At 38.6% G+C, this 22,016-nt stretch overlaps 1 protein-coding gene across 1 annotated transcript in view; it reads right to left on the reverse strand.

Annotated features, from left to right (window-relative positions):
* LOC131225011 (branched-chain-amino-acid aminotransferase-like protein 1) overlaps positions 1-22,016 on the reverse strand; it is a 123,088-nt gene that overhangs the window by 49,012 nt on the left and 52,060 nt on the right. Inside the window, exons 11-15 of the mRNA XM_058220439.1 lie at positions 19,322-19,454; positions 9,018-9,116; positions 8,365-8,436; positions 4,644-4,736; positions 3,490-3,627 (exon numbers count right to left, since the gene is read on the reverse strand). Coding sequence (XP_058076422.1) covers positions 3,490-3,627; positions 4,644-4,736; positions 8,365-8,436; positions 9,018-9,116; positions 19,322-19,454 — 535 coding nt within the window. The remainder of the gene's footprint in view (positions 1-3,489; positions 3,628-4,643; positions 4,737-8,364; positions 8,437-9,017; positions 9,117-19,321; positions 19,455-22,016) is intronic.

The following is a 22,016-nucleotide window of genomic DNA, read 5'->3' on the forward strand; positions in this document are numbered from 1 at the left end:
ATTTCCGGGTCACAGGAGAGAAATCTATCGACGTCCGAAGAAATCCAAGCGAAATCCGGAGAAATCCTCTCCGAAATGTCAAGAAATCATCGTGAGATATGAAAATTCCTGGATTTGGGCGAGATTTTAGGGTTCCAGAAGGCCGAAACCCTCGCTGCGTCAAAAAACAAGGGTGTCCGAGCCCTCTTTTAGTGTATTTGGGTCGGGTGGTGTACCGTACACCACCGAGTGTTGACATCATCAAGTGTTGTGGGTCCCATCATAAGGCATGCGTTAAATCCAAACCGTTCTTCCATTTGGCGAGCTCGTTATAAGGCTTGAGCCGAAAAATAAGACAGATCCAGAGAACAAGTGGACCACACCCCAAACAATAGACAGTAGTGGGATATTGAACGTCTACCATTGAAACCCTTTTGAGGTCAGAGAAGTTTTGGATAAATATGATATTTATTTTTCCTCTTCATCCAGCTCTGTGTGACCTCGTGAACAGATTGGATGGAAAATAAAAGTCACGGTGGGCCGTATGAATGTTTTAATAGTGAGAATCACTGTCCCACTGCTATTTGTGGTGTGGTCCACTTGAGCTTTGGATATTAATTATTTTTTGGCTCATGATCTAAAATAATCTCTCCAAATGGTTGAACGGTGTGGATATAATAAATATATTATTTTGGGGCTATATAACATTAAATCTGGTCCAAAAGGAAGCGGATTGGCTGGTGTACCACACGAGGACGCGGATTGCGTACTACCCCCGCCCGTCCCTAGCTCCGAACGGGCAGGTCTGTGGTCGGGCCCACCGTGATGTATCTGTACATCCAAACCGTTAATCCCTTTTCTCATATTATTTTAAGGTATGAGTACGAAAATGAGGCATATCCAGCGCTCAAGTGGACCACACCAAATAATAAGCTTGGTTGCATTAAAATGCACTAAGCATTAAATGTCAGTGGGATTAGATGCAAGAGTCATTTTGTAGGGCCCACCATAACATTTATTTTCCATCCAATCTGTTCATAAAGTCACAAAGACATGAATTAAGAGGAAAAACAAATTTTATATTGATCCAAAAATTCCGTGAACCCCTAAAGGGTTTCAATGGCAGACGTTTAATCCCCCCATTACTTTTTTCAGTGTGGTCCACTTGATCGTTAGATCTATCTTATTTTTCATCTCAAGTGGACTATACTCAAGGAAACAATGGTGGTTGAACACAGTACCATTAAAAACTTTTTAGGGTGCACCTTGATTTTCCCTATATTTTATTAGGCACTTAATTTATTTATAACTTCACGTAAGTTTGAATGAAGAGAAAAAACAATTATCAGCTTGATCTAACCTTTTGTGGCCCACTAATGGTCAATCATCATTGTTTCCTATGGTACGGTCCACTTGATTATTGGATCTGCTTCATTTTTTTTTTGAATAATGTCCTAAAATGATATGAAAAAACGGATGGATGGGGTGGATACTGAATATAGTTGTCATAGTTCAATTGCATAGCGCATATCTTAGTACAATATACAAAGGAAACCTATTATGACCATTTCTTTTTTCAGATTTTATGATTTAAAAGTGTGTATTAGGGTCTTTTAAAATAATCCCTGAAGTTTCATTGAAAAAATCAACAATTATCTTAATGTTTCCCCATGTTTCCCAAAAGTGCGATAAATTATGCGATACAAACGATATATCCCATGCGATAACCGATACGTATCTGTATCCCAAGGGTGCGATACATTGTGCGATACCGATATTTCGAACACTGGACAATATCATCAATGAACATTGTAGTGTTTTAAATATCTATGCTATGTAGCCTGTAGCTTACGCTACGTAATGTAGCTTAGCCTTCATGCTATGTAGCGAATGAAAATAGCTTAAGTTGCATGTAGCCTACGCTACGTGATAATTTGTGTATGCCACACTCTACATAGACTACGCTCTGCGCTAAGTAGCTCACATTACAAGTTATTTTCCCTAAAACATTAAAAAAACAATTAATGTTTTCAATGATTTGCTACATTTTTTTAAATATTAATAAAACTTAATTAATCTATTCAATGCTTTTAGTAAAATAATATAAGTAACAACATTAAATTTGTATTACTCTTTCTTTTCAATGATTTGCTACATTTTTTAATATTAATAAAACTTAATTAATCTTTTCAATGCTTTTAGTAAAATAATACAAGTAACGAGATTAAATTTGTATTACTCTTTCGTTATCTTTATACCTAATCATTGCCCTTTCCTATTACTTTTGGTTGTGCTAAATATCATGAAATTTTGTTAAATTTCATTATTAATTAGTCTAACTTGGTGCAGCATATCATGAATTGGTGCAAACCAAGAGTAGGCCTTGATTAAATATCTATAAGTAGCATGCAGCTTACACTACACGCTATGTAGCTTATGCCTCATGCGTCAGAGGGATGAACGCTACGCTACATGCTATTCGTTATTTAAAACACCGGAACATTGAGGTCTTGAGTTCAAGCTTATATTACCTAACAAAAAAATATCATCCAGTGAACAAGAAAGTGACACGTGTCTGATAGACCAAACAAAAACCAACAATACTGAATTTATTATTGCAGTTCAGTTTAGTTGAGCACCAGCACATTTCCTCTACAATTGTGTGCCATCTAGCACCACAATTAGTATAACAAAATCATGAAATGTTAGAGCTTTTAGACTATTAAGTATACTTCTATATGAACATTATAAAATATGAGCTTTGCTAAGCACACACATATGGACATGTGTGGTCCAAGATCCAATCCATCCATCGGAACAACACCACTGCATTGATGCCCTAGCCCACGAATCAAGTTGATCCACTGGTCAGGTGGGCCACAATTTGCAAAACAAATGTACAGCTCTGAAAAACTTGTATGAAGTTTTCTAAGCCATCCACATGTTTTCAATATTGGGGCCCACATGCCGCTTGGAACAGATTTTATTTTTGGGAAAATATGTGTAAGGTCAGACCAACCCTATGGATGGGACTAGATCTCAGAAGTATGTGTCATGTTGGCATGTCTGGCAGGTACATGAGCTTTATTGCACACGTGTGTGCACTTAGTAAAGCTCATACATATAACATAATACAATCTTCTTGACATATAGTTGCATGAAGCCTAAAATGAAGCGGCAAGAGATTGGGAGTGGGAGCAAGGAAACGCATATTGCAAAATGTTGACAGGTATTATCAGCTAGGAGGTGGAAGCAGGAGCGTAAGTCTTATGTGTGACTCGAAGCAGCTCCTAGTTAGAAGGATTGTGCAACCAAGTCTTGACAATGTGCTGGCAACCAAAGTGAGTGTCACCCACCATAGCTGGGAGATGCAGTGACATGGAAAATCTGCAAAGATGAACTATGACATGGGAAGAACATTTGCATGCTATTTATAGAAAGGTTCTATAACTCTTCAAACTCCAATTGATGCCTGTTTCGTTAGCAGAATATGCACTATAGAAGGCTAACCTCAGGATCGTCTTGCAGGTCTGCTGCATCTATGACAGGTGGAGGCGTTCCAAGTTCACAGAGCTCACTGTATATGGCAACCAGGCTAGCCAAACCCAGCTCAAGAAAGGATGGCGGCACAACTTTATCAAAGGATGGCTGACAACATGTCAAAGACAGCAGCACAACATAAATCAATGACTAGAAGAACGTAAAATTCATATATTTCAATAGCTAATACTACACATAAAAAGAAGAAAGAAGTATTACATAATTCCTACAAGACACATTATAAAATAAGAACTTGTGAATTCCAACAAAAATATGAATAATATCGTCTGGTTTGTTTAATATGTTTATGTGGGGCCCATGGTTTGGCAACCCAGACTCCGATGGCTGCATTGCAGGCTGTTCATCTGATAGGACAATCTATCCCTTCAATTGCCTGCAAATAAATAGCTAAACATGATTTTCCAGATTCAACAGCATAGGGCCAAAGATTGGATGGCTAAGATCCTCCAATCTAGAACCCTGGGGTATGATCTATCATGGTGGGTGGCATCAGACTGACTCTGGGTCACTGAATTATGAGGGCTTCTTGTATGGAGTGAAGACCTATCAAGGATCGAATAAAGGTTATTTCGTTTGTCTCTAATGTTAACTTTAAGAATCTCATGAATTCGTTGTAATGGTTGTCCCAATCAGCACAATTTAGAAAAGCTTCTCAATAAAGAGCATAGAGACACATCAAAGCATTGCTGGATACTCCATAGTTCATCACATGCAGATAAACCGCAACCATTACATTAACATGAACTAGAGACACAAGCAGTCTCTTCCACTACTATTCAATAGCCTGACATAGAAACTACAAACAACAAAATCATTATTACATCAACTTCATTGAGGAAGTCTACGACTAGATGGAATGCATTACATTGGTGGATTGCAGCAATGTCTAAAAAACCTTATCTAAGATTGAACCAGTGAAACCGCTGAATCAGTCCAAACCAGTTCCACCGCCACTTGGAATTTTGACATCATCACCATGTGATAAATAATAAAATAACAATAAAGTGCCATTGCAAGGAAAATAAGTTAGGGAATAAGAAATTCAGCTTTTAGATAAAATATGTTCTACTTACAAGAAATAAGGTGCCATTGTAAAAGCTTACCAAAATATCAAGGGGATTTCGTATCAATATGAAGTGCTTTCCTTTCTTCATTAAATCACTATTCAAGCCAGGTATGTATTGTTTTGACATATGCTGTATCAAAAAAAATGCACATGAGAAGTAATATTTTAGCAAATAAAAACGAAAGCTCTGACCCTTAACATAAGTAAAACCATCAACAGGAATAGAATTGCACACAACCCACTTCTCCTAGTTACGACCAGTGATTTAAATATCTATAATATCGGCTGATACTATTGGTATCACACATGGGCGATATATAACAGGCCTTTAGTTCACAGAATTTCCCACATCGTGTGATATTTCGCTAAATATCATAATGTATCAAAGAAATATCGATGCATTGCCATATTCTGATAATATCGCCTTTAAAAGTTACTTTGTATCTTCGATACTCTCAATAGTTATTGATGATACCACTAGTGTGTCAGCCCCCTTCTGAAAATATTGGAAAGTTTGCCAAAAATCCCCAAAAATATGTTTTCTCCAAAAAATTTTGCTTTGATTAGCGTTTTAAAGGATTTCAAACACTCCTGTTTGTTTGTTTTGGAGAGAAAAGGAGATTTGGATGCAAAGATAGAGATCGAAAAGTGGGCAGTACCATGAACAAATCAGTGAGGGTTTACAAATGTGAACAGTTTTTTTCTTGTTTAAATTGCTTGGAATTAGTGGGATGAAGTTAATAATCCATGATTTTACATGTTTTGCATACTTAATCATGAATTTGACCTCTGATTTTCAAAATATGGGAAATTTGAGAAAAATCCAAAATTTCCCGCATTTTACCCATTTAGGGCCTATTTGATTTGCCTATTTCCCCAATAATGTAAAGGAAATGGGCAATGATTACAAATTACTTTAATTGTCTCCTAACGATAGCTGCATTTGACCGTAATGATGAAAATTTTACATTGTTTGATTTATCCACGGTAAAATGGTAATGATAACAATTTAGATTACTTCAATGTCAAATCATCATCAAAATAAATTGATGTTGTTGTTTAGATTAGAGATTTTCACAATAATTACATGACAAAGTGCAATAATTACAAATTACTTGTCAATTGAATATATCTGCATTTGATCGACCATTCTTGTGTTTGGTTTAGCAAAGGTAAAACTGTAATCATGACACAATTACTTTACTAAGAAAACAGGCAAACAAACAAGCCCTTAACTTGCTAGAGTGTGGAAAAATCACATTAGAATGCTTGGAGGCTAATCTACATATTAACGGAACTTTTTGGAATTTTTAAAAAAGAAATGTTTTTCAAGAATAAATATTGAAAATTGATTTAAAATATATATTTTTTAAAATTAGATTGGCTAGATGTTATTTAGGCCTAATATTTATATAATTATGTGTATGTTGATTAAATGTCACAATGGCAAATAGATCAATGTAAATAGCATTTAATATTATTTTGTTAGCGATTTAGTGTATGACTTGTAATTTATAAATTATATTTCCATTTTCTATAATCAATAATAAATAAATAGCTTCTTCATTTTATTATTAATGTTAGTTACCTGTTATTTATTAGTTCTTACTTATTAAGTATTAATTGTTAAATATATTGTTGAATGTTGATGACTTGATGTCTTAATTCATTGTTTAATTGATTTTATTTTACTCAAACATATTTTAAACATGTAAAATTAGTTAGCTTTTAACTTAAGAATGTTCCCCCCTACTTTCTTATATATTTTTTACATTTTTCTTATTTTCCATTTTTTTGAAATAATATATATATGCAACTGCATATGCGATTGTGCAATCGCATATGGACACAGGCATATGCGATCGCACACGATCCCATACGCAATTCAACAACATTGCTTTGTGCCTGTGTGGCCCACTTGATAAACAAATAGGCTAGAAAAATTCAAAGGGGAAATAGGGATTTTATCAATTTTCCAACCGGGTTAGATCGGATCAAATCTAGGCCGGGCCCAACCAAAATTCTCAGGTCAGGCTTGGGACTACTATGTTAGGCCCACGCCTTGCCCGGAACTTGGGTCTTAAGTGTTGGGTCAAGCCCGGGCCTAGCCTAGCCACCCATTGCCACTCCCACATAGTATGATTCTCTTTAAGCGGATTGCTACCTATGACAAACATTACAATAGACATGCATCATAATAGCAGCTGGATCCTTCCCTTTCCTTGCTCCCTCTGCTTCCTACAGAGGTATTTACCGTTGCTTCTTAGTGGATAAACTAATTTCTCAATTCTTGTGGCTTTTTATTTTTACAATTTGGAGTCCAATCACTACTTTAATAGGTCTTTGCATAAAGCTTTCCAAACTTCATATAATAGCTCAAATCCACTTTAAAAAGTGATGTTGTTTTAACTATTTTCACAATGATTGGATGTTGTTTTAACTATTTTCACAATGATCGGCTATTGAATAAGTGAAATGAATGAATTTTTAAGAACAATATCCAATCACCCTCAAGAGTGAAACTTTCAAAAAGATCGGCTATTGTATGAGCGAAATGAATGAATTTTTAAGAACAATGTCCAATCATCCTCTCAAGAGTGAAACTTTCACAATGATCAGCTATTGAATAAGTGAAATGAATAAATTTTTAAGAACAATGTCCAATCACCCTCTCAAGCGTGAAAACAGTCTCCAACTCTCCATTGCTAAACTAATGTCGCCAACTTGTTCACCTACAGTCTAACTTAATTTATGGCCCTTGATAGAGAGGAATGGAGGAATAGGATTCACGTAGCCGACCCCAATTAATGGATAGGGCTTAGATGATGATGACGACGATGACGATGATGGTGATGATGATGAACATGCAGCATTTTATTTTCATAATTTGAAGACTAGTCACTGTTTAGATGTTGGGATATAACATTGAAAACTTCAAGTAACAGCTCAAAGCAGCTTTGAAGCTGTGGTATTTAACCTAGTTTCATACTTCCCAGCTATAGAATAAACGGGGGGGAAAAATAATCTTCAGAAACAATACCCAATCTCCCACTTGAGTATGAAATCATGATATGTGGGCAACCTTAGGGTTCACAATCCTTTCTCTAGTTCTCCAATTCAACGTCATTTCAAATTACTCAGTTTCACCAAAGAACTTAAGGGAAGAGAAAAGGACGAGGCACACCTTGTATGTTTTGCCACGTGATTAAGTTGAATTTTGGCGTTTGCAGTAAAAGGAACTCATTGAATGCCAGTGATGGAGGAAAGGAAAGATGACCTTGGAATAAGAAATTTCTAGCAATTGAGACACCATAAAAACCATGAAATTTTGCTTTCCATATGTTCATTGGAGTGGAGACTAATATTACAGAGTGCTTCTCAAATATGAGGATGTACTTCCACTGTCCACATTCGTGGGAGTATCCTTTCTCACTTTTTTTTTTCTTTTTCTGGTTTCCTAAAAAAATACTTTTTCTTCATTTTTTTCTGTATCTCTTGCGGTGTCCCCGTTCCTAGATAATGCTTCAATTTTTATTTTTATTTTATCGAAAGTAAATAGTTTCTTTAGGAAAGAGTTTAATTTTTTTTAATAAATATCGCTCAATGTCTTACAAATTACATCAAAGGCACCTATTCACTCTACAATGTACAACTCAACAAAATGATTCCAAATGTGATACTGTATGGCGCAAAGGAAACCTCAACCCAAAATTTCTAGAGAGTTCTTGCATACTTTGCCCATGTTATAGGATGCTTACCTTGCAATACCTGTATCTCTTTGTTCCCGGACCAAAAATGACCTCTTTAACAACTTTATTACCATCAGAATCCTGTTTCATATAAAGAAATTACGGTTTCAATATCCACCAAAATACAACACAGGAGATTACCAAGTACATAGTACCACCAGCAGAAACATATATATGAAGCAAAATAGAGTGAGATGGAGGAAATTCATGGATACTGACAGCAAAGATACTCGCCACATGGGGGGGATTGGGAAAGAACCAATACCTATGTCCTATATGGACATATAGCTTCCATAAGTTCATCTGATGAGGTAGGAATTTCAGGGCCAGAATAGCTAATTGGCTATTAATAAAAAGAGAAGTGCTGCACTTTTGCCTATCCAAGAAATTCTTGTTCTCTAGTGTTTAAGAAATTTCTCCTTAATAAAGCCAGTATCAGGAGAAGCAATGAAAGCCCCAAAAAGAACGATGACCAATGATGATGATCACATCAACAGCGAGGAAAATGTAAGGTAACGCTAGCATGCTAGTAACCAGGGTAAAAGAAAAACAAACATGACGGCATTCAGTCAAAAGCTTATTTTTCAAAAAGAAAAAGAACCATCCTGATGATCGTGCTCCATTCAAAAGATTACAAAGATAGAGATCAACGTCTCATATACCATCTTGGATAGAACTTCCTCCCGGTAGGGCCTTGCTACTCCAGTAACCCTCAAGAAATGTGCATACAGGGGTTCATCAAGCACTTCCATATCATCTCTCTAAACAACAAAAGAACAATGAAAAATCATCAGATCAGCAGCAACGAGGACAAAGAACAAAGAAAATACATCCAAAATGAAAGATCCAACTTCAACAATTAATCTAAAACACTAAAATAACCATTTGAAATTCACCTTAACATACATAATAGACATATCCTTAGGGAAATTGATTTCTTAATCATTCTAAACAATAAGCCAATCGAAACCCACCATCGCCAAGTACAAGAAAGAAACAATAAAAAGGAACCGGTGGCAGAATTGGAATAGATACCCAAGCAACCATTTGAATCTTGCATATAATGAACAAAAGAAATAATTAAAAAAATCTTCAAGAAAAATGAAACCATTATAACGAAAGTCAACACATCCACATTCAACACAAAGTAAAACCCGTGCCAGATTTCAAGAACTACCCATTTCAAATCCATCAAATACTGCTCTTTAGATATCATTAAATATATGCTTTCAGCATTTTATGGGAAAAGAACACTCTAGCCCACCTTCACTTGGACGAAAAGAAAAGAAACTGTGATCCAAAGTCAAAGAATCCAAATTCAACAAACAACCACAAACCAAACCATATCCATCAAAATGCCATATTACAATTGCTTTGCCCCGCTTAAACATTCCACACAAAATTTCACTTCAAATACGCCATTTCTTGGCAAAAAAACAGGAAAAAAAAACCCAGAAATGTTATATGGTTAATTGAAATTCATCGAGAAGATGCAATAGCTATATCAATTGAAAAACATATGTTCAACTTCCAAAGTAATAAAAAGAAATAGAAAGTTCAATCAACCATTCCTTAGCGGCTCCTTGTGTAAAAGAAAAGGAAAAGGGAAGTACAAGTCTGAAAAACCGGTCCAGAAATCCAAATTCAAAATCAAGAAAAATTCTAAAACTTGTTCATACATGATGTTTACACTTTACATATCATAAAAATTCTAAAACTTGTTCATACATGATGTTTACACTTTACATATCATAAAAATTCTAAAACTTGTTCATACATGATGTTTACACTTTACATATCATAAAAATTTAAAGAAAAATGATGCTTCCAACCGCATACACCCCCCCCCCCCCTACTTTTGGAACTAGAATAGTACTTAACAGAAAGTACCATTCTAGAACCAAATTAGAATTTACTCTGGAGTTTAAGTGAAGAATGTGAAATAGATGGAAATTGGCACTCACGAGGAATGAGGAGCTCTGAAGGAAATCACTCGAGAGGAAATCCCTCAAGAGGAAATCATTCAAGAGGAGAATGCGAATGGCAGAGGTGCAGGCGGGAAAGCTTGAGAGGAGATTAGTCGAGAGGTACAATTACATTAATTACTGTCGAGGTCAATCTCGGACAAAGGTGGTGCGAGAGAAGATCTACATCCATGATTGGGGAAGAAGGATTCTAAAGAACACTATGAAGCGAGGCCTCGTTCAAGAGGTATAGGAAGAAGAAGCAATTCCAGAGCTAACGAGAGAACAAGGGAAGCAGTTAGAGGAAGAGAGGGGCAAGATTCAGGAGTCTGTAGGAGTGTTGGGGTTGCTAATTGGGAGCGGCGTAGAGCTAATGTTAAAGGGAGTAGGAAGATGACAGTAGGGGGCGGCGGTTGAGGCGGGGTTTCAAGGTGGTGTGGATGGGCTTTGAGTCGGTGGAAGAAGGGAGGGTTTCACAGCTAGGGGCGGTAGGGGACATGGTTTTGAATGATGGAATCACCCTGCGAAAAAATGATACGATACGGCATCGAGTATTAGAATCGGACCCCCTATCGGTCAGAAAATTTTTTAGCCAAAAAAATCAGAAAAAAGGATAAAATGAGATATTCATGAATCTATCTTCTTCTTCTTTATATTTTGACCATGTATTCAATGTGTATTGGTAAGAATGTTGTCCTAATGGGTTGACCTACTGTGAGTTCTGGTGTTAATTTTTTCTTTATATAAACTGTTGATATATATAATAAATTGATATGGTGATCAAACTACTCATATCTGATTTTTATAAAATAAATAAATAAATAAAAAACTCAAAAAATCCAAAACAGTAAACTTAGCCACCCCATTAAAGCAATACATTTGAAAAAAAAAAATCAGAATTTCCATAAATCACAATTCCCAAAAAAAAAAAAAAAACTACACATTCAGATCTGACGTAGATCCAAAAAAAAAAAAAAAATTGCATGTCCTCTCTAGATCTGTGATAGAAAAACATCTTATTAAAAAAAAAAAAAAATCTGGAATTGATATATTTTTTAGCAAATTTAATTTTTTTCAAAAAATCGATCAAATCTACATAGATCTTATCAAAAATGGATGGAGAGTACATATCTGAGATCAGATTTTTTTTTAATGATTTTTGAATAACATAAAAATAAAACTAAAAATTAAAAAAATAACCATAAATGCCCAATTAAAAAATAAAATAAAAAACCCAAAAAAGTTCAAATCGATCTACAAAACTGATCTTTTTTTGTAGATTTAGGGGTCTAATAAACATAACAATGGATTAGAAGAATAATCGACTCCAAAAAAAAAAAAAAATGGAGTTTTTTTTTACCTGTTTTCAATTTTTTCATAATCGAGCCCAAAATATTTCGGTCCTTCAAATCAGCTGAAATCGGATGTTTTAATCCTCCAAGTTGTTGTTAATGACGCCGAAAATCACTTAAGAATGATTTAATAGAGGTATTGCAGAAACTGGAGCAGAAATGAGGGAAAAAGAGATTGAAATGGGGAAAGAAATGGTTGATTTGGGCCCCTTTTATACGTGTATCGGGTCTAACTGATACGCGTGCAAGATATCGGGCCTGATACGCCCCCGATATGGTCCACACGTTATCGATACGACCAATACAGGGTCGTATCATGTATCATATCACGTCGATACGGATACGATACACCCGTATCAGCCGATACCTTATCAATATTTCGATCTATGGTAGGAGAGAGGACCGAAGCTAGGGGGGGTCAAAGCAGGTGGCAAGGCAAGCCACCAGGGGGAGCAGCCACTGGCAAAAGCTACTAGGGGGAGTAGATCCAGGTGGAACAAATAAAGAAGTGGAAGGAAACCCTAGCCAAGGAACTTCCATCTTTTAGAGCTTCCGACGCTCTTTGTGGAGAATTTTCCACTAAGGCGGAAAAAATTCAATTTCAAAAGGGCTTTCAACGACGTCTACTCGGTGAAGGAGATAGTTGTCCCAAGGAAAAGGGGTTCTTGGAAGTATAGAGACTTCGCGTTCAACTTAAGAGCTTGGAAGACGTTAGGAGGGTGGTGGTGGAGAGGAACGACAAGATGTTTGAAGGTCGAAAGCTATCCACGCAGAAGGCTAGATATGGGCCCGAAGTCGTCGACGACCTCTTTGACGAGGAGGATGCAGAAGGACAAACCCCAGAAAAGGGGGCATCAATTAGGAAGGAAGACTTGATCGAGGGTGGGGTCGGAACAAGGAGATCGGGTTTATCTTACAGGGTGGTGATGTCCTCTAGGGTTGTTTGGGGTCAACAAAAGGGGGGGAGAAGAGGGTAGTAAGGTAGACATGGCATAAGCAAGAGCTACTAGTTTGTTGTGCAGGGGGAAGGATGTTGACGACCTAGTGATAAGGGTCCACCTTGCAGTGCTGGATAATGCCTGGAGGGCTTTGCAGTGGAGCATGGTTGTTATTGCGAAGCCAGAAAGCTCAGCAGAAAAGGTGGCAGAGTGGTTGCAATCTTCTAACGGCTTTGGAGAGGGTCTACTCAATGCCAAACCATTGTTTGAGTTAGAAGTTCAACTATCTCTCAATTCACAATGGTTAGAGAATCTCTTAGCGACAAGCTTGATGACTCCCGATGGTCCGACGGAGAGGCTCTGCAAATGGGTTGAGTGATCTCAGTTAGGGTGGAAAGAGTCATGGTTTTAGGTGAGGGGAATGTCAATCAAGCTTTGGTTTTTAGAGGCTTTCCTTTTGGTGGGTGATTTCTTGGCAAAGTGGTGGCAGTTGATCCAACTACTTCAGGAGGGGAGGAGGTGAGAGAGGCTCACATTCGTGTGACGAGGAAGCGGCTAGTGAAGCAAGTAGATCAGATCTTGATCTTCGTTGGGAACGAGAAGCTCGTCCTTACCATCCAAAAGGAAGGTCAAGAGCCAGATAGTGGCAGAGATAGAGGTGGTGAGGTAGCAGTCATGGCGGATGCAAGCAATGAAGGGCGGAGAGGAGAGGGTCTGGAACAAGAAGTACCATTGCTTGGATGCTCATGTGGAGCAACGAAAAAGGGGGTGTTGTCGTGGCACTCATCCAATGATTAATAGGGGACAGGTGGCATGACCATAGAGGCTAAGGTGGGTCAGGTGACTGCAACGGATGCTGCAATGGGGGCAATTAGCGGGAGAAGGACAAGTGGCTTGACAACTGCCTCTCTCGTAGAACTATCACGCGGCGTAGTTTTAAGAGAGCTTGCCTTCACAACATCTGTCACCGAGTGTCAGTTCAAACAAGATGCTCGGGAGGGACGCGTGGAAGCTCTAGGGTAGTTTGTTACTTCAGAAGCAAGGCTCGGATCTAGTCTGGACCCGAGACATTTATTTTAGCTCAAGAAATGTCGGATAGTCCACCACGTATCAAGTTACATGATATCACCTTGGCACATGAGCCTATTTCCTCCATTCTCACACGTGCCCGGCCTTTAAGTAATGGCACGGGTGCAAAGTCAAGTTTTTATAATAAGTCCACATGCTTTTTCTCTCCCATTGGAAACGACTTTGAGTTCTTTGTTCGCAAAGCATTCGGTACTCGACAATGCCAGTGGAGGAGGATGTGTTCTTTCAGGGAGCGAAAACTTTCAATTCGAAGGACGACCGTGGGGTGTTAGTCAAATTGGGATCGATCATTTCTATTGCGATTGAGGAGGGAGCCTAAATTAGCACTACTCACAATGATGCTTTTCTGTGAGAGGTCTTTGAGGTGGAGCCTCTTCAGATTGCTATAGAGGTAGTTGATGAAAGGGTCAACAGCTTAGTTGGCACAGATACGCTCACCATGGAGGACTGAAGGGCGGAAGGATTTGTCTCGAAAGCTTGATGGAAGAGATAGATAAGGGAAGCTCTTGTGCAAATGGGGAAAATGATCGGTGTTACCTTCGAAGACTGTGAGGACTATTGTGCTCTGTTTCAGTTTGTAGCACAACTCAGAAGCCAAAAGAAGGGTATTGAGACCTCACTAAAGGTTCAAAGAGCTTCAAAAGGATGGTGAGAGTTGGTAAATCTAGTTTCATCAATTAATTATGATTCGTAGAAGAACAAGATCAGTGTCCAGGCGAATATTCTTTGCCGAAATGTCAGGGGGCTAGGTGACCGGGTAAAGAGGGGTAGATAAAAGAGGTATGTAAAAGATCCAAGGTGAAGGTCATTGCCTTCTAGGAAATCAAGTTGGCTGCCTATGACAGGAAGATTTAGGACTCGATGGGGCTGCAACTGCAAGGAGTGGATGGCAATTAATGCATATTGGTCTCCTGGTGGGATTGTTGTATGGAATTGATCCCATTGGATAAAGGAGGATTGGTGGGGAGGGAGCTTCTTAGTATTGGTGATTCTAAGGGATGTGTCTTCGAGTTTTTGCTGGCGGTTTACAACAATTTACAAACCAAAAGACATAGCAATGAGGCAAGATTTTTTAGTGAAACTTTCTGTTGTGCAGGGTAGTGTGACGGCCCTTGGTGTGTGGGTGGCAACTTCAATGTCACCAGATTTACATTTGAAAATCCAACAGAGGTACAATCATGCATAGTATGAAGGATTTCTCCGAATTGGTGAATGCTCGTGGGTTGATTGATCTTCTGATGGAGGCTCTAAATTTCACTTGGTCAAATGGGCAGGAGAGGCCGATTACGTCCAAGATAGATAGGCTTCTGGTATCTCCAGGGTGGGTGGAGTGTTTCCCATTAGTCTCTCAACATGAACTGTCGAAACCAGTGTCCGACCACTATCCCATTTTGTTAGAAATGGAAGGAGAAAATTGAAGGCCTCGGCTGTTCATATTTGAATTAGCTTGGATGGGGATCAAAGGTTTCTCAGAATTAATAAAGCATTGGTGGGGATCATTTGAAGTGGTGGGATACGTAAGATTTAGGTTGTGTCAAAATCTACTCCTATTGAAAAGTAAAATCAAGATTTGGAAGAAAGAGGTGTTGAGGACTCGGGAGGCGGAGATTGGAAACATCCTTGAAGATATTCAAGAGTTAGATGTTAAGGAAGAAGTTTCAAAGCTATCGAAGGACATAAAGGGATTGTGAGCAAAGTTAACTCACGATTATAAGAATCAATTGAAGGAAGAAGAAGTCAAGTGGCGCCAACGATCCAGAGCGATCTGGTTGAAGGAAGGGGATAAGAATACAAAGATCTTCCGCAGCATTGCAAGCCCTACGGCCAGACGCAATAAAATTACCAATATGATGGTTGATGGGAAGACAGTCAAAGGGAAGGATAAATTGTGTGAGGCAATGGTGCACTTATTTAAAAGGATGTTAATATGAGAAGAGTGGGTTAGGCTAGTGAAGTTAGACAGCCTGGATTTTTGGGGGTCATCTACCAATGGGGAGAATTTGGTGCGTCCATTTTCCGAAGAGGAAGTGAAAGCAATAGTTGAGTCGCTAGGGAGGGACAAGGCATCGGGTCTATATGACTTGCCGATAGCATTCTTCCAATTGCTTTGGGATACAATGAAGCGCAACATCATGAGTTTCATAGCAAAGTTAGCGGAGGAGGGCCGATTGTCGGCAGATATTGGTGCCTCTTTTCTTTCAATCATTTTGAAGGTTATAGGTGCAAAAAGTATCAAGGACTATAGGCCTATTGGTCTAATTGGAAGCCCCTATAAAATCTTCGCAAAATTCTTGTTTCCCGGTTCAGTTTGGTTTTGGGTAGCAAGCATTCTCTCCTTAACCAATGTGCTTTTGTAACGAGTAAACAGATTCTGGATTGTGCCCTTATGGCCCATGAGTGTATTAATTTGAGATACAAGGTTTGAAAGATAATAATGTGTAAGATGGACATTAAAAAGACCTATGATAATGTTGACTGAAACTTTTTAGACTACATGCTTGTCAGGATTAGTTGTGGTGAGAAGTTGTGAAGGTGGAGGGAGTGCATCCGTTCCGCTAGGTTCTCCATACTGGTTAACAGGTAGCCAAAAAGTTTTTTTGGAAGCTCGAGAGGTGTGCGGCAAGGGGGCCCATTGTCCCCGTTTCTTTTTTTGGTGGTGGCAGAAGCTTTGGGCAGAATATTTTAAAAAATGATAGGACGTGGATCTCCTCCACGACTTCAAGGTTCATAGGAACAGTCCTCCAATTTCTCACTTACGATTCGTTGACGACACTATTATATTGAATGATGCAGATTTCAATATAATGAAAAGTTACATATGGTGATCACATGTTTCGAAGTAAAATCAGGATTAAATGTTAACATTGCTAAGAGTCAAATGTTGGGGATTAGGATTTAGGAGATGAGGAAATTAGTTGGAGTGTTAAAGTGTAAAGCGGGATCTTTTCCCATGACTTACTTGTGTCAAACAACCATTTACTCTAAAAGCTTAAGCTGTCAGAGTGTGGTGTATTAATGTATATCAAAGGACTTTATCACTTTAACACCCCCCCGCACGTGCGGGATGGGAACTCCGCACGGGAACATACTGAGAAGGGTGGAGGGACACTCGCACCATAAATAGGCCGGGCTTGATTTCCTGGTCCCAGAGCCGGACCTGATTTTTCCTGCCCCCCGTGGAAGAATAAAATATTAGCGAGGCATATTTGCTGCTCTCGAGATTCGAACATAGGACCTTCCGCTCTGATACCATGTCAAACAACCATTTACTCTAAAAGCTTAAGCTGTCAGAGTGTGGTGTATCAATGTATATCAAGGGACTTTATCACTTTAACAGTCAAACAACCATTTACTCTAAAAGCTTAAGCTATCAGAGTGTGGTGTGTCAATGTATATCAAGGGACTTTATCACTTTAACAACTTGGGCCTCCCACTTTGTATCGAGAAGCCACCCAAGCACTTATGGGACAAAGTAGTGGAAAGGTTTGAAAGGAAGCTATAGGGAGGGAAAAGTAGATATTCGAATGTGGATGGTAGGATAGGGCTTATTGAAGCGGCATTGTCTAACATGCCTCTTTATTTTGTGTCTTTATTCAAATGCTCAAAACCAATGTAGTATGGTTGGAGAGACTTAGAAGGGACTTCTTGTGGCAAGGTTCAGAAGACAAGAAAAAAGTTTGACCTCTGAGGATGAGAAGATGTTTGCAAGCCGCATAATTATTGGGGGAACCTAGCACTTTTGGGGAACTGGTGGGGGTGATTTGGGATGGAGGAAATTCTATTTGGAGGGGATAATGAACCTAGCACTTTTGGGGAACTGGTGGGGGCGATTTGGGATGGAGGAGATTCTATTTGGAGAAAGACAATTGCATCCAAATATGGATGTGAGAAAGGGGGGTGGTGGATATGGGATGCTTCCCTTTAGAGAGCGTCAGGATTATGGAGGGGCGTATCTAGCATGAAAGCCAAATTCAAGAAGATTGATTTCGTGATTGGACATGGAGAACATATTCGGTTTTGGAAGGATATGTGAGTGACTAAAACTTACCTCCTGAATGTGTTCCCAAGATTGGTGTGGTTCACAGTGGATAGCAACATCTCAGTTGCAGATTGTTGGTCGGTTAGTGAAAATTTGATGGTGTGATTGCCCCTTTTCCACTAGAACCTCTTCGACAAAAAAAACAAAAGACCTAGTCTTGCTCCTTCAAAGAATTCACTTGGTTAATTTGTCGAGTGGGGAGTGAGACAGCATGGTGTAGCACAAGGAGAGTTCAGGTCGATTCTTGGATAGTTCTTTCTACAAGCTGCTTCACCATTCATCAATTGAGTGTCGGGCCCCACCCCGGCAGCTATGTTGCGGCACTATGGTTAGTAGGTAGGGTCTTGACCATTGATAATTTCCTGAAAAGAGGAATGGTTATTCCCAATGTATGTGCGTTCTGCATGGGTGACGCTAAATTAGTAGATCATTTGTTCACTCACTGCTTCTTCACACATGGAATTTGGACATGCCTTCTCACTTCGTTTAACAGGCAGTGGGTGATGCCAAAACTCAATGGCGAGCTCGTTTATGGCATGGCATGGGGTGAATCTCAAGAAGCAAGCTCGAGTCGACTGAAGACTAGCGCTAATGCCTATTTTATGGACTATATGGTGGGAAAGGAATGGAATATGCTTGAACAATATTAATAACACCAGCTCTTATGTTATCCCAAGGGAAAAATCTTATGTGGCCAAGTGGGCTCTTTGTATTGCTATTTTGAAATACTGTAATCTTCTTTTTGCTTGAGTGGATTGTAAGGTTTGGGGGCCACCTTAGCACCTTTCTAATAAAATTAACTTTATCTTTCATTAAAAACGTAACAAATTAGAAAATTGGGTGACGTCATAAAAATGAATGAATCAGGATATGGAGATGTATCTAAAAATATCATTTCATGGGTTTGTATCTTCAATACATTCCAATAAATATCAGAATGTATTGTCAATACATTCATCTCCAAATAATTCTAATGAAATGCAATACGAAACCAAGATACTTAAATCAGAATGTATTGTATCCATATTCTAATGTATCATATCAGACACCAACGGCTCCTTTTTTGAATGCATTGCTATACAGGAGAGACGCACCTCTCTCTCTCTCTCTCTCTCTCTCTCTCTCTCTCTCTCTCTCTCTCTCTCTCTCTCTAAGCTTTAGTGAGATGGGCTTAACCCAGTGATCCACTCTTATACACCATTTGAATGTTTTTTAAGGAATTACTTCTCTAAACTATCTCAGGTATGAATACCCAATTACAGGATATAAACCATTTACAGGCTATCCAAACGCCTGTAAATCATTTACAGCTTAAAGCCAAACAGACAGGCTGTAAATCATTTACTGATTTACAGCTTAAACCATTTACAGACATCCAAACGACCCCTTACAAAGGCATTTGAAAAACCAAACACCCACCCTCGCATATCAAGCATCACACTCTGCCAGAGTATCAAACAATTTCCAAACCCTTGTTCCCAATATGAAACTGTACATTCCCATGATTTCATCAATGGTGTAAGTATCAATTATCAAATTTCCAAAGCAAAAGAAATGTATGGATATATCAAAAGGAGGAGTTACCTGAGCAAAAGAATACATGAGGCTGGTGCTGAGGGATCTTGGAGCAGACCATGAATGAATCACTTCTATCTCCTTCTCTTCTCCCATCTTTTCTCTTTTCTGAGCGAGAGAGCAGCCTTCAAAACCTCTCCAACTTCAAATACAGTCTCTTCTGACACATCTAGCAAAGCAATCAACGATAGACTCCTCTGTTAGTTCACCACCATTAAAAAAAAAAAAAACGCTTCCGTACCAAACGTGCTTGAAATCCACGCGTCCAAAAGGTAGACCCCCCCTTATTTTTTTGCCTTCATCCTTGATCCCAACACTCATTGGGCCACCTATTAATTCATGTGTATGGCCTATGATTTGTTAATCCATGTGATTCACGTCGTATGAATGGCTCAGATGATATATAAATACCATGGTGGGCCTTATACAAAATTAACGGTGGACATTCATCCTAGCTGTTTACCATATTGTAACACCTTAGTTTTGGATTCTCAGGGTTTTTTGGGTTCAGTAGTCAACGGACGCGGATTTCTTGCAACGCTGTCAGAAGCTAGGTGGGGCTAACGGTAATGTTTATGAACAATCCACTCCGACCATCCATTTTTACGGGACATGTTAGTTTATAAGACTAAAAATAAGGTAGATCCAAAACTCAAGTGGACCACACGACAGGAAATAGTAAAGATTTACATCCACCGTTGAAACATTCACGGGGCTTGTGATCAAGCTAATATTTTTTCGTTTTCAGTTAATCGCAGTAGGAATGATCTTATGAACGGTTTAGATGTCATAAAAACATCACCGTGGATACTAATGAGTTTTGTATTTTACTACTTACTTTTTCCAAGTCGTACGGCCTATAAAATAGACCGTGAATGAGGAATAGTTGTATGAAATTCAGACCGTCCAAATCGCTAGCCCCATGGATGATAAGAAAATATTAACCATATGAAATTCAAGCCTTCCAAATCACTGTTTTACTTTGCATGGTTGGGACTTCTTGATCACTGTAGTTCTAGAGATATTTCCGGCCCTTAATGAGACCCACAATTTGGACGGTCTAGATAGCTGTATATGGTGCCATATGCGAGGAGATTGAGTTACCATTCTTTTCAAATTGGTGGTGAACTAGCATAGGAGTTTACCGACCAAAAAAGAGGATAAGCTTGTCCAAATCGGAAGGCCAATGCGTACTGAGTAGGTTCTGTGGGGCCACTGAGGATCTTTGTGTCTCATCCACGCCGTCCATCCGTTTTTCCATATCATTCTATGGTATGAGATAAAAATTGAAGATAATGAAAATTTCAATTTGACCACGCCACAGGAATAAGTGGGGATTACCTTCTTGTAGTGTGGTCCACGTGTGATTTAGATATGTTTTAATTTTGAGATCATGGCCTACAATGTTATAGTAAAATGGATGGACAGCATGGATAAGATACTTACATCATAGTGGGTCCCACGGATTTTATTCATTACGCGACGCAATCCGCTTCCGTCGAAATCAAGACAGAGAGAGTTTGGTACTCTGGCAGAGTTTAGTGGTCGATACTCAGGCACTGAAATATTGTACACTCATGACACATTTAACTCAAAGTTAACGGTCCAAGTTGTGTTACATAATTTAGATAGTGATATAAGTTAAAATATAATTTTATTTAAATTCGTAATTAGTTTATTGGTGGACATTAATTAAACGGTTGGAATGAAAAATAACTAATAGTTCTAATTCAGGAAGCATATGTAAACGAAACAGAGGTTATTCTCGATCGAAGACTCTGATTATGGTGAAGGGCCCCATTTTTAAAGTGGGTCCCACGATCTGGGTGGTTTAATTTACGTTGATGCATGACAGTCGTACTATCATGAGTGCACAGTCATCAATCATCGCATTCTGCAAGATATAATATAAAATATAAAACCATGGAGATTCGCAAGAAGATATTGATTTCTGGACTGGGAGGGACGCAGCTATCCTGCGAAAGCCTTTCGATGGGGTCCACCGTGATGTTTGCGAGAAATCCATCCCATCCATCCGTTTTTTCGGATCATGTTAGGACATGGGCTTGCAGGTTAGGCAGATCCTAACTCATGTAGACTGCACGATAGGAAAAGGTGGTTGAAACCTTCCTTGGGTCCTGTTTTATAGGGATTTTCACCGTACTGGCTCTGATTAAATTCTCTAAAGAGGTTCCTTGGACCAAAAATGCCCGTCTTTAGTTAAGTAGTTATATGGTTTATGAGTGAATAAGAAGTTATTATCTTGAAAGTGACGTGGAGGGAAGCTTTTTTTTTTTTTTTTTTTTTTTTTTGCGAGGCCCAACTTGTGTGGCTTACATTAATGTATGTGTATAATCCATGCTACCCATCTTTTTTGTCATGTCATTTTAGGGCTAGAGTCTAAATATCAGCTTGATCCAGAGTTCTTATGGGCCACGTAATAGAAAATAATAGTGACAATGGCACCCATTGTTGAAACTTTCCAGACTTACTATGATGTTTGTTAAAAGTGAATACTGTCCAAATCAAGACTTTTTGAGCTTACGACGAGCTGGCCAACAAGGTAGATAGAACGGATCATTTCATTGTGAGCCTTAGGGTATGATACCAATGGCTAGCATTTCATTTTGTAGTAAATGAAATGAACATACAACATGACAACTATGATGCATATAAAATGACAACAATTACCTTATATATAAGG

This window comes from Magnolia sinica, chromosome 14 (assembly GCF_029962835.1).
Source record: "Magnolia sinica isolate HGM2019 chromosome 14, MsV1, whole genome shotgun sequence".
Taxonomy (NCBI): Eukaryota; Viridiplantae; Streptophyta; class Magnoliopsida; order Magnoliales; family Magnoliaceae; genus Magnolia; species Magnolia sinica.